Here is a 14,764-nt window from a genome sequence, read left to right on the forward strand (position 1 = left end):
GGCTGAGGCAGCTGGTGCGCTAAAATGCACATTTCCTGTCTCCGTGTCCAGTGTTTGTATTTGGGAGACCTCATATTTTCTTTTTTAAAAAGTTTATTAATTTACTTGATTTTAAATTTAAAAAATGACGAATTAAAATTGTATGTATTTATGGTGTACAACAGGATGTTATGATATAGGTATACAGTATGGAATGGTTAATTGGAGCTTATTAACATTTCTATTACCTCATATACCTATCATTTATTTATGGTGAGAACATTTAAAATCTACACTCTCAGCAATTTTCAAGTATGCAATGCATTGTTATTAACTGTAGTCACCGTGTGTACAATAGATTTTGTGAACTTATTCTTTCTAACTGAAATTTCGTATCCTTTGACCAATGTTTCCTCAGCCAACCCCTTCACTCCCAACTTCTGGTTAACATGATTCTACTCCTTACTTCTATGAATTTGATTTTTTTAGATTCCACATATAGGTGAGATCATGCAGTCCTCATATTTTCTTAAGCACTATCTTTGAGGTTCCTTTCCCAAGCCTTAAGATTACTGGAATGTGTCACATACATACTTATGTGCCTTAGTCATCTGTAAGTTTTCAAGATAATTTCATCAAAGGAGTAACACACGTTTACAGAGTCAATATATTTGAGTTTCTTCAACTTTTACAGCAGCCTTCTTGACATTCCAAGATGATGCCAAACACTCCCACTTCTTATGCTCAGATGTCCTGGACTGTGTTTCAGGAGTGGTGATGGAAGAAGGGATTTCCCACTGCTTAATCATCAGCTTTGGGAGTTGAAGAACCCGAGTCACTTATTAACTGACAGGAAATACCTGTAACAGAGATTATATCTAGGCTTGTTAGCTAAGCAAAACTTCAATAAGGGGAAAAAAAAAGTGTGCTCTATTAACATTTTAACCTTTCTTTTTTTTCTGGAAAACATTGTGGCTTGCTGTTTATGGGTTTTGTAATTTCCAACAAACTAATCATCAGTACAGTAACCAATGGGAAACGAGGATTTCCTTCCTAGCATTCCATTGGATTGACAGTGTCTATTAGATATTCTGGGACCAACTTATGATGGAAAATAAATAGATTTTCCAAAGGTATATTGCTAAATAAATTTTAATATGAAAGGAAGATATTAGAGCAGAACTGACTACATTTAACATTAAAATTGTCCTGCCATTTGTTTCATATAACAAATATCCTAGCCTTAACAAAAATCACTATATTATTAATGAAAATTTTAACAATTTCAGAATTGGACTTTCTTTTTTTTTTTTTTTCAATATGTTTTAAAGCATATTTGGGTGACATGCTTTAATCTAGAAATTTTCAGCAGTTTTTTTTTTAACATGGTTAATATTGTCCTTTTAAGAAAGAAATGCTTTATTTTTCATTTTATAGCATCTTTTCTTAGAACAATTTTATTAAGCATGTTCAGTTTTATGACCTCCATAGAGAGATAATTTCCTTAGTGGACTCTTTAATTATAGGTGCAAGTATTTGCCTGTGTTATGATTCAAGTCTAGATACTGGCTAATGTCCATCAATTTTCACAAAGAACAGACAGTGCCTTCTCTACCAGTTTTATTTATTTTACTGATTACAGCTCTTTCCTGAGGAGTGGTACAGTATAACTCAATGAATAGATTAAGTTCAAACAAATTACACTTATTTAACAATCATTTATTAAGCATTTCCATCTATTAACCACTATGGATATAGAGATAAGACACAATTAATAAGTACTCAACTTTGTTGTTATTCTTTTCTAGAAATTTCTGGAATTGTGCTGACTTTCGTTTTCATCTCCAGCATTTTACATTTAGTTGCTAAGACTTCATCAACTCTTAGATTTCCACCCTTTCATTTTCAACTGTTACAGTTCTGTCCTTCACAGCTGTAAACTGTATTGACTCCTTCCTTCCACCCCTAAGAAATTATTGACTTCAGCATTTCTAGACTACTAAATCCTTTTTTAAATAGTAAAATTAAGATAAAATCACTTTATCTTTACAAAGTACTTTATTCTTTGAGAATGCCCAAACTCTTTATGGGCATAGACAACTTCCAGAAATAATTTTATTTTAAATATATTTATTTATGAAAAGCTATAAAATTCATCTTGGTAACAACTTCAAAGAGAAAATTGAAAGGATTTTTTTTCTTTATTGAAATATACTGTGAGGGTTTACTCTATTATTATTTGGATTATCATTAAGTAGAGTGTGAGATGAGTTGTTGGCTACACACCAGTCTTTTTTACCACAACTTGTGTAAATATATGGTAACTCCTTTCAGTAGCATGGTTTTGGAAGAAAAAAGATAGAAAAGAAATATAAACAGCTTTTTAGTTTTTCATCAATTGCCCATTTTTTAGTCATTACATTTTTTCAAGAAAATTCGGATCTAAATTTTGCCACTAATATTAAATAAACACCTTTAAACACCTTGTGGTAGCTTCAAAAGTCGGTGAACACACACAGATTACATTGTAAAAACAACACAGTAATGATGGTATGTCACTATCCAGGAGAGAGGATTGTGTCTTTTTCCTTAACAATCCCCTGGTTTGTAAGTCGGTCAGCTTAAAAAAATTGATTGTGATATTGACTTTTTTAATGTAGACATGCTGAAAATGGAATTAGGTAGAAATAAAAAGTTTGTGTACATTTTTTACATTTCATGTATTTGTTTATGTAATTTGGTGTGTTTGTAATGTCATATTTCATTTATCAATTTAATTTTCTTCTAATTAAATTTGTCACTTGTATTTATACCCTTTTCACTAAAACAATCTTCAAATTTAATTTCTATTGCTATAGTGGATCATCATAACATAGTGTTTATTGAGTATTTATAAAGCAATGTCAAGTGTCTCAGAAGGAATACTAAAATACTGAGAAGTAGGGCTGGCTGGCTCGTTAGCTTAGTTGGTTAGAGCTGGTGCTGGTAACACCAAGGTCCACGGTTCAATATCTGTACAGGCCAGCCACGAAAAAAAAAAGTGTGTGTGAGTGTGTGTGTGTATATTCACATACATACACACACACACACACACACACAAATAGGGAGACAGAGAGAAAGAGTAGTAAATTTTACAACTTCCCACGAAAGGATGCCATATATTGAAATATATACTTATGTATATGTAAATTATATATGTAAATTTCACTTATGAAAATTTATAATTTCTACCATATAATGAAACTGATGAAATGTTCAGGAAAATTGTTAATAACTTATTCTAACTCATAGCTCTTCTGATTTTCTTTATTTCCCCCTCTAAGCTTTTTAACATACGTAGTGGAAATGTAATTAGCTTACAAACTTCTTTCCCACAGCGCTCTCCCCTTATCTCCCTTTGTCTTCCAGAGATATTGTATCAGTGCCACAAGTGGCCTGAGGAGCCTTTGACTGCCAACATTGTGTGTAATTTAAAAACCACAGGAACTCCATCCAAGGGTCTCCTCTGGTGCACGTTACAGTGGCTGAGATTTCATCACTCACTGAGTTTTAAAAGCTCTTTAGTTTTCAGAAGTCCCTTATAAAGTATAAGTACCTATAGCAGGAGTGAAGTCCTGCAAAAAACAGGCATACTTTATGATGGGGAGGAATAATGGGCAGAAAGCATTCAAGATAAAATTTTACCTTAGTCCTACCTCAATTTCTGCCTCTTCAATTAACACAAAAGTTCCCTAGCTTTTGATGTAGTAATTAAAATTTTTAATCTAGGAAATAGTAATAGACAAGCACAAAGATTGACATGCAGGGATGATCATGGAAGTACAATTTTCAATCACAGAAAAAATTTCAGACTTTCAAAATGTACAATAAAAGGTAGACATTTAATGAATTATAGCATATCTACACAGTTCAGTGTTGTTGAGAAATTCTCACTATACATTGTGATGTGTTACAAACTGGTTAGAGAGAAAAAGTAGGTATGGCATGATTCCAATTCTATTTAAATATTACCTGCATGCACAACAATGGTAAAATGTTTTGAACATTTATTGCTATGTGATGAGATATCAGGCAATTAGAAAATTTATATTCTCTTCTTTATTTTCTGCATTTTCCAGATTTTCTACAATGTGATATATTGATTTTATTCACATGGAAAAATTTACTAAAAATATGTCAGAAAATCAGTCTTGTATATTGTTCACCAGAACAGCATTCCTAATACCGTATATCTGCTTTTTTAAAAAAATTGGATATATAATTTTATTCTATTTTTTCTCAAATGGACAGATACGTGCCCCATAGATTTCTTTTTAAATATTTAATTGACCAATAAAAATTGTATATTAAAAAAAAACCCACAAATGCTCTTTTTCCATTGTACACTTGCTTAAGCTTTCAATCTTTAAAACTTCCCCTCCCTATCCACTTCCTTTCACAGCCAAGCTTTCTCTTCTTGTATTCTCTCCTCAAACCTCTAGATTTCATCTTTCCCACAAGACTGAAACTAATTTCTGTAGAGCTACTACCAAAATTCCAATGCACAGTTAAAGGTCTTGTCAGTCTTTATCATTCTCGACCTTTCTGGTATACTCGATAGTGCCACACACCCCCCCCACACACCTTTCTGCATACCTTTCTGCACTTAAATTCTGTAAAACCACCTCCTACAACCACTCTTTTTAACTTCTGAAGTCTACAGCTCATTTTCTTATGTCTGATACTTAAATATAGGTATATCTATGGTTTTGTCCTGTTCTCTTCTCAAATCTGCACTCTAGCCGTGGTGATCCCAGATACATCTGCAGCTTCTGTTGAGTGTTTCCTGACTAGACCTCTTACCATGTACAACTTCCCACATATCGATATCAGACAGGTACTTCAGTTTCCTTTACTGGACGTATTGTTTAATCTCACCCCACCTATGTTTGATCTTCTTCCAATATTTCCTGTCTCCTTTTATGAAATCATTATGTATCAATTTCTCAAGTTAGAAACCAGCAAAATATCCTCTATTCTTCCCTTTCTTTTCCTGTCACCAATTAATCTCTAAATCCTATACATTCTATCTTCACATTTCTTATATGTATCTCTTTCTGTCCATTCTCATTATACTCATGATATGAAGCTTAAATTTTACTAGTATTGTTGCTACTTTTGTATCTCCTTTATTTTGATTGTAGAACCTCAAAAATGATTGGTTTCAAATCTAAATCTAATTTTTTCACCTAGCTCCTCTTCATTTTTTTCCATTGCCTTTAAGAAAGATTTCAAAATTTTAGCAGTCATTCATAATGTGTTCAGTAATTTATTCAGTAAAGCTCGAGCACCAACATACTGTGTGTGGGGTTCACCATTGGAAGAAAGACAGAGGATACTGGTGCTCATGGTGTTTACATTCTACAAGGTCCTCCACAAGCTACTGATTAGTTTTATATCTGATCATCCTGCCAATTTTCTACAATGACCCTACTCCAGTAATGCTTAGGTTTTCAGACCTTTTCAGTGCCTTTTGGTATATGTTTCAGAAATTCTGTCTGCCAGTAATATGCACCTCTACTCTTAACTCCAAATCTCTTACAACCTCATATACCTCACAAGTTGCCTTCTTTGTAATGGATTTCCTGTTCACTCTTCTCACCAAGCTGCCCTCATGTTCTTCTTTGAACTGCCTCCACCTTTGAAGCTCTTCCTTTATAGCACCTAGAATTGCAAAACCATCGCCCATTCAGGCCTCTCTGAGAGCAGCCACATTCCTTACAGCATTGTTCTGGCCTCTGTGCCTCACATATCATAGCAAATGAGTCAGTGTTTGTTGAATGAACATGTAAAGGTCTGGTTTGTGATGAGAGCTTCTTGCCAGTTAACGTCACATCATAATCCTGCCTGTAGGGTTGGGTCTTTCTGAGGTACAGTAATTCCTTTCCTGGGCTAGGTGCCTGAGTCAATGAGAGAGAAGAAACCATGCCTTTTAAGATGTTGTTAAACAGTTGGGATATTTTCTGCTTATGCACACCATTACCTAATTAGACATTTTTGTTAGCTCATGCACCTGCTCTGCCTGAACATAATATTCCCATAAGAAAGTATGGAAAATGGTTAAATATTGGAATGAAATCTGTATTTTATAAATTTCCCTTAAAATTAAATATATAATATTTATTATATATGTATATATGTATGTGTATATATATTTGTATTTATATATAGGAGGTACTCCAAAAGGTTCATGGGAAGATTTGTATTATCTTTAAATTCTATTTTTCCACGAACTTTTTGAAGTACCCTTATATATGTATATATCTCATATACATATACCATCTTTATTCATGGTATATGCTTTGTGATAAGTTTAACCCATCTTCCCCAACCTCGACTTGTTGGTACAAGACTGTTAATTGTCAGAGGGAGATTTAGTGCAACAGAGAAAATCTACTACAACTTCTACTAGAAAATCAGCTCAAAACTTGTTTCTTGCTGAGGATGAGTCAGTGAAAGCTTGAAATAAAAAGACTCAGAGACTGACTTCAAGTCACAGAACATATTTCTGGAATTGCAGATAGCATATGCTAGTGTTTGTGAACCAAAAATATGCAGTTTATGTGTAATTCATAATATCCAAGTTCACTATTGAAACTTATCCTTGATGTTTATATGATTTCATTTGTGTAAATTTCCACCAGAGCTTGACAGATTATTGTGCAAAAAGGCCCCAAACTTTTTACACAAACTTTAAGGAACAGTAGTACTTCTTTTCACGTGTGGATGACTGATAAATTGAGTTAAAGATTTTGAGGGCAATTTTAATACTTTGATTTTACATTTGAGAAATTAAAGTACAGCGACCTTAAGAGACTTTCTTGATATTGGAGAATTTTTGGTGGACTCTTATAGGGATGCTCCTATTACACCAACCATATGATTCGTGATATTTTCTCTGGGTAATATCAGTAAATCATAAGTTGAACTTGTATATTTCTTGTGTGTTGATCCAGGTTCCTACCTAATCCCACTCCCAGTGGCTGAACTAGCCAACTGTGCAGATCTGGGGACCCTCTGCCAAGGTAGGGAGCCAGCGTCATCCTGCTTCCTACTTGCTATTTTGGATAATGTAGTTGTCACTGTTTTGATTTTTATCTTAATTTTCACTTGAAAAGCCAGAAACAAGCAAAACAGGAAAATTTCCGGGTATGTTTTAGTTGTGTGGGTGCATACAGTGTGGAGAAAGAATGCATTCACTCATTGCATGGTCATATTTCCATAAAGAACTGAGTTTTTGAAAAATGTGAATGATTATATGCTATTAAACAAGAGTTGATTTCATTTTTTTCCCCTCTGTTTCTTCTCAAGAATATTGCAAAGGTCCAGTATAAATACAGTCATACAATATTTTGAAGAAGGATTTATATCTATAAAACAAGGGGAAAAGTTAAGTTGAATATTTAGTTAAGTTTAAGACAAGGCCACGAGGCAATTTATGATGTGCAATATAACTTAAGTCTTAAGATAAAAATGGTTATACTAAAGTAATGTTAGCATAACTATGTTAATTATTGTGATGCCTAATGACTATATTGTGGTCAGTATTCCAATTATATATCATGTACTAAGTAGTTGCATGCTAAATAATACATAGTTAAAGTCATTCAAGTTCTAAAATAATAATATAAATAATTTGCTTTAATTTTATCATTGTTCATTCTAATTATCCATGACCCTTTTCATCCATTTATTCTATTAAATATTTCTATATGAAGTAGCATGTTCTATGTACCACATTAAGAATCATGGCCATGCCTTTTATGAAAGCTGGATCTCTTATTAAGAGTATCATAGCACAAAGGTGACAGGGGTTAGAAGTGAAACTAAATGAGTAGAAATCTCTCTTCTGTGGTTTCAGGGTGGGAATAGGGCAAGTGTGGCAGGGGGTGGGGAGGGGAGGATAACTCATTATTATATTTGTTTTCCTTTTGGAGACATTATTCATCTGATATAATTATCAATTATTACCCTATAAAAATTAAGTCATTAAGTAGTTTCTTTCCATGAACTCAGTGTAAATTTAAAGTAGTTATATGAAATATACCCAAAAAACCTTAATTTTGCTTAGTTCAAGATGTGAAGTTTTTTAAAAAGAAATTTTATTTTATTAAATTCCTTTTAATCAGAAATATCTGTAGTAGTGATCCTTTGGGTCAAAGGAACAGATCCCCAGAATTCCTTTGTTTTTCTTTTATGTCCTAGATGACTGAAAAACGTTCTTATGGTGTATTTTTCATTAAGATAAATATCATTGATGTTCATAATTTTAAAAAAAAAAACTTCAAAAAGAATTCCCATTCTTAAGTATTATATATTATTTTGGTGTGGAAAATTATTTTAGTTAATAATGTTCATTTTGAATCAAGCAGTTCAATATTTTATTAAAAACCTTTAGAAGGTAATTTTCTACATAATCACTTAAATGTTTTAAATTTAGGTAATTTTTTAATTAAGAGAAATATATAACAAATGGTCATTGTGCATATGAATATATATCTAATACAAATGTACTCATAAGATAAACTAAAGGAAAATCATGTGTGTAGTTTATTTTACTTACATAGTTCCTCCACAATCCCTTTGAAAGATGTTATTAAAGCCTATGCGTAAGGGCTTAATGTTTAAGAGTTTTAGTAGCATCAGAAGCATAGCTATGATGTAATACTTTGAAAATGTCTCCCCTGTGAGGCTTGCCCTTGTGAAATACTTTTTATCCATCAATATTTAGTAAAGCTATTGGGACCTTATTTAGTCTGGTACATTTTGTTCCCTTTTTTTTCTACATCTATCTTCTCAAGGAGAGATACATTTTATTCAGAGATTTTATTTCTCGGGTCTCAGAATATCAGGCAAACTGAATTAGATTAGATAACTTTCAAGTGGTAGGTGTGAACGGATTGCCTTCGATAACTTTTTCTTTTTACAAATTTAGAAAACTGAGTTCTAGAAAGCTTTAGTAATTTGCTGTGTGACTGCTAGCCTGTTAATGGCAGACCTAGGTCTAGTACCTAAATGTCCTTTCTCCAGTCCTTTTGTGTCAGCTCCAGTCCTCCAGTCCCTGTGCAATATGGCACCAAAGGCCATGTGAACTGATTCTTAATGTGCCATGGAAAGCATTGCTTCATTTTATGCAGTGCGACCTTGGGGTCTGTTGTATTTAGTGGCAAGAAATGATTTTAATTCCTCCTCTGTGTATTTTCATGCCTTAATTATAGATTGCTTATCCATATTAACTGCCATGTGCGCCTTTCTCATCTTTATTACCAGCTACTGTAAACTCTCCTAGTACTACACCATCCATTGTCATCACTAACATGCCTGTTACTAATAGAATCGATAAGCAAACGAATGGTAAGAAATCATTACCTTTTATTTTTGTGGTATGTCTAACATGATAAAAACTATATTCTAAAGGTGAGAGTATTTAATGTTCCAACAAAGTTTCTGTTATTGGAGTCAGCGGTACATTTATACATTTGCAGGACTAGTAAAATAAATATCACTTGATTCTCTTGAGTTCTCCGTTTGTACGGCCAGTGGAATGAGTACATTTCCAGTACTCACTCCTCTTCTGCATTTTTAGCTAAAGTTTCTTTCAAAGGAAGTTTTAAGAGAAAGGCATTTATTTAAAGGAATTAATCTGCATTATATTAGAGATTAGAGGGGAAAACCTATTATTTCCATGGTATTTGTCAGATTATTCTCTTCTGGAAACTAGTTTTTAAAGGATTTTATAATTTCAAAAAACTAAGTAATTTTAGTAATTTAATTTCCCACTGAAGTCAACTTTCTGTTCAAACATTTGTGACACTTAAATCACTTTTCGTGGTAATTCTTTGCTGTCTTTTTTTATTTGTTGAAGAATAATGGTTAGAATGTGATTATATATCAACTAAAGCATAAATCAATTTTTTAATGACAAAAATTCGAGTAGCTTCCTATACTTCTTGTCTTTTTTTCTCATCTATACTTTTCTACTTATATTATTTGTAATTTGCAAATACAGCAGTTATATAAGGTAAGAAATTAGCAGAAGGAAAGCCAGGTGAATTGAGTTATTATTTAATCTGCTGTTTATATGGATCACATGCATAGCCTTTTAGTAACTCAAAATTAGTGATGTCAGTTCCTTCTAATAAAGAGAAATTCCAATCAGGCGATCACACCATTATCTTGAGCACAGTAATATTCTCAAATATGAGATATTAGAAACAAAGGAATTTTCTAAATCCCAGTCACTTAACTTGGGAGGCCAAGACATTTGTAATATATCACCAGGGACCCAAAATTCGGAGAAAAGAAACCCACATAGTTCAGTTTTTTTGTTTGGCTTCAGAGGTTACATCAACATCCTCTGTAAGGACATTTAAATTGAAAGTATGGAATATTTTATATGAAACGCAGATATAAATTTCATTAGAGTCATAAAGACATCGATTCAGGCAAGTGTTTATAGTTATTCTGGTAGTTACACCAAGGAGATTTATGATGGAGCAGAAATTCCAGCAACCCCCAAGAAAGCAACAGCAGCTGAAGTTTTCCAGTGCATATTTCACATGGCCTCCAGCCAGTAGATGGGAATATTATAATTCTAACTAAGTATTTCACTCTTTGTATGAACATACAAAGAGCCTCTGTGGCATTCTCCCTCCAGGACTGGCACATCCTCTACTGCCCAAGAACATTTATATGATGCTTCAGAGTCCCTGCTTTGGTGGAGTGGAGCTGCATTCACTCAGTTATGTCATTTCTAACATTCCTGAAAAAAGCCTTGTTCACTCTCTCTGCGTCATAACTTCATTGGAGTTTCAATAAAGCGAGGAAATGTTAGAATCCATTAAAATGGCTTGTCTTGAACACATGAACAAAAATAAATCTAATTCAGATGATTCTTGATCAAAATGTAATCTTAGCATTTAAATCATGTGGGAAAAAGTTAGCATTTTATCATGTGGAAAAAATATTCTCAAAATCATATACTTAAATTTCTGTACCATCCTAACAATTTTTACCATATCTTTGAACCACCTATTATTTACTGAATAGGTTTTATCACAAAATTGGCTCACATTTTTTTTTACTTGCATTAATTTGTATTTACATGAGAAAGTTGATTTTACTATTGTAAAATGAAATAGTACTACTGTTATAAAACAGAAATGAAAAGTAAAAATAAAAATAATGTAAGCAAAATTTTTGAATTCTTTCTGTACCCTATTGCCTGCTCACATCTCAGAGCCTGAAGCCTTCATTATCTTTTTTAAAAGGAAGAGTAACGAAATATTAGTTTCTATAATCTAATTAAGGTTATTTCTTTGATATAATCAAATTTAAAATAATAGAAAAGAATTTCTTTTTCACCTTGTGAATAAATGCTATTTATTATCTTCACACCTTGGACTAGCTAAGATCATTCACATACTATCAATTTCTTATTCTTTGGGAAACTGATGTAGTAAACATTCTCAGGCTTATGATCTGATATGTTAGAGTCTCCCATTTTGTTCCCAGCAAGACAGATAGGCACAATTGTGAAATCTGTTCTCTCCCTTTCTAGTCCTTTTAACTCTGGACAATCAGAGTTTTACTGAGTTCATCAATGTTCATACATGCCAGTATGGGGTAAGGAGAGGGATTGAGATTTAAGAATAATCAGAAGTATTTCCTTAGTTCATCAATAAAATTTGTTTTCCTAGCTCTTCTGAAATGCTTCTATTCTTCTGTGTAACGTTCTTTTGTTATTTCAATAGGACTTTTATCTGAAACCTCAGATTATATACTAAGAAAGTCTTATCTTCTAAGCTGCTTTTCACAAGCAGATATTTCAGGATATCACTGATAATCTAGGTGTTCCCACGAATAATGAACCTTTGTTCCTTTTCTACTACATTCCCAAGAAAAGCTTTTGGACTAATTATATTTCCATTCCAAATTATATCTCCTGTGCCTGAAACATCATTTTAGTGCTACTGAATAGTAAACTTTTGTGAGGTTAGCACAGCAACCCAAGTAAGGAATTAACGGCATCAATCCTTATTATTGTTCTAAAAATCTAGTATAGAAGTACAGATTTTAACAGTTTCCAGTTTCTCACATATGTTTAGCTATTCAAGTAACAAATTTCACTCTCGGGACATTTGTATGGACCCAACAATCACTCTAGATTGATATGCCAGTATCTTAAAGATATTGTGTGTGTAGAATCTGCCAAGACATCAGTCATATTGTAAATGCCCCTGTCATAGTATAATTGCCTTGTCACCAGTTCACAGAAATAATCTTGAATCTGAAATAATATTAGATTTTTATTTTAATATCTATCTTTTCAAATATATACTTTTAAACTTATCATTTCAAACCTATATTTTACACCCTTGAATACAGAGCAGATAAAGTAGTGTCATTTCTTTCTCCTGCAGGAAACTCTGAAAAGTGTTAAGAAGTCAAAAAAAAAAAAAAAAATCAATTGGAGAAAGACCTAGAGAAAGGAATACTGTTTTGATACTATATCTATAATGGCAGGCAGTGATTTCTATTTTGACATTCTACATCTACATGGATAGAACTGCTCAATGGAAAATGGGCATGTAATTAAATACTTTTTCAAAGAAATGTCTATCATGAATTGTTCTGGCCTGAATGCCATTATTTGGACAATACATACATCTTTTGAAGTCCCTGGGACACATGAAGATTTATGAATAGCTTTTGTATTGAGACACCATGGGTGTTGTTGGATTTATAGGATAAGATGACTGATGTAATAACATGGAAAAGCCTGTATCAGTGTACCTTAATTGTGCATTTCCTCCAGTAGCAAAGCCAATTATTTTGCTGCAATCTAAAACCCTTCTCATCAGCCCTTCAGTGAACACTTTATCTTGCTTTGACAGTCACTCTTGGACATTTCTTATGATTATCTGTTGACCAGACTATTCAAAACTTTTAAATAAGTATAACAGATAGGCTTCACTTCGTACTTTTTGGCTATGTTTATAGAATACCTCATTCTGTGGCTTCTGAAGACATACTACTTGAGAATTGATCATAGCATGAGAGAATCTGTAACATAAGATGCTGAGTTATTTGGGATATTAACATATTTTATTTGCTATAAGCATTATAACTCTAGGGGGGGAACAGTGCTATCTGCAGTACTATCTCTGATATTGCATGTCTTTCTCATTTATAAAAACAGTGAACTGAAAAAAAGTGGGGTAGGAATTTAAAATTTTTTAAATATATCTTAAATATTTGAATGCTTCCATAAAATTTCAGAAATGTCAGTGACTAAAAATTATTTTTAGTATTTTGCAGTATTTTTCTATAGTATTTTGCAATATTTTCCTAAGAAAGTGAATGAATACTACTTTTATACAATGAAAGCATGCTTGAGGTCTCCATCTAGTGGTACCTTTTCAGATACTCTACCAGCAGTGCTGTACAGTCACTGAATATCCTTAGGATCCTGAAATAACTCTTGGGCCTCTGCAACTTGAATTTCCTCTCAGTCATTCAGAATGTCCATGATTTGTTATGATGAGATCTATAATGTAAAAGGGGTTTTTTTTGTCTGAATTATTATTGTTTGCTTTATGTTTCTCTAAATATTTTTCATCCAGAACATTTTTAAAAGGAATATAAAATCAAGATCATCAAAATTCTTAAAGAGTTTTAAAAGTTGAAATAACCTAGCCTGCATAAATTAAATTCACCTGTCTTTGGACTTGTACAAGTTTTATATATTTATATTAGTGCATCTGAGGATAGCAATTTCTGTTATTTAGCATGAGACTCTCTACCTCCTTTACTGGAAAGACATTCCACTAGTGAGACTAGAATTTTCATTTGGTAGATTTGGGAGTTCCCAGAGGCATACTTTTGTACTTTTTTCTACTGTCTCCCCACAATTTCCATTAAATATTTTCCTTAACATTGTTTTAATTATATATTCCTACATTTTCTGTTCATATTTTACTAGTCTTACATAACATAAACATGGAGAAAGATGATTAACAATAATGGAGATTCAGAAAACTTTTCTTGTCTTTATAACCTAACTTTTCTTTTGCTTGTCCCATATATATATATATATATATTTATTATTATTAGCATATTCATCATTACAAATTATAATCTTTTCCCATGCCCTTCACCCAACCTATCACTCTCCACGCCTCTCCCTTTTCTCCTCCATCTCTAGTATCCTTAGCTTTGTTCTCTCCTTCTGAAAGTTTAACATATTATTCTGTTCTTTTCTTCTTCCCTCACTCCCTCCCTCGCTCTCTCTCTTTCTTCCTTTCTCTTTCTTCCTATTTATCTTTTTTTTTTCTTCTTTCTTGGCACCCAATTATGAGTGAGAACATGAGGTATTTCTCTTTCTATGTCTGGTTTATTTCACTTATTATAATTTTCTCCAGGTTCATCCATGTTGCTGCAAATGGCAGAATTTCATTCTTTTTCATGGCTGAGTAGTATTCCGTTGTGTGCATATATCACATTTTCCCTATCCAGTCATCGTTGACGGACATTTAAGTTGGTTCCATATTTTAGCTATTGTAAATAGAGCTGCGATGAACATGGAGGTGCAGGTATCCCTTTGATATGCTGATTTCCATTCCTTTGGATATATATCCAGTAGTGGATCATATTGCTGAATCATATGGTAGTTAGATCTATAGTTGTTTGAGAAACCTCCATACTGTTCTCCATAATGGCTGTGCTAATTTACAGTCCCACCAAC

At 32.8% G+C, this 14,764-nt stretch overlaps 1 protein-coding gene across 3 annotated transcripts in view; it reads left to right on the plus strand.

The window, feature by feature from the left end:
- The window catches only part of ADGRG6 (adhesion G protein-coupled receptor G6), a 130,598-nt gene that overhangs the window by 64,549 nt on the left and 51,285 nt on the right, over positions 1-14,764 (plus strand). For 2 of the 3 annotated variants that reach the window (XM_063096557.1, XM_063096560.1), the window contains exon 4: positions 6,975-7,043. In XM_063096557.1, the coding sequence (XP_062952627.1) occupies positions 6,975-7,043 (69 nt within the window). Of the gene's footprint in view, positions 1-6,974; positions 7,044-9,288; positions 9,373-14,764 lie in introns of all 3 variants that reach the window. The other variant, XM_063096558.1, reaches the window with a different exon arrangement.

The sequence above is a fragment of the Cynocephalus volans genome, chromosome 5 (genome assembly GCF_027409185.1).
Source record: "Cynocephalus volans isolate mCynVol1 chromosome 5, mCynVol1.pri, whole genome shotgun sequence".
Lineage (NCBI taxonomy): Eukaryota > Metazoa > Chordata > Mammalia > Dermoptera > Cynocephalidae > Cynocephalus > Cynocephalus volans.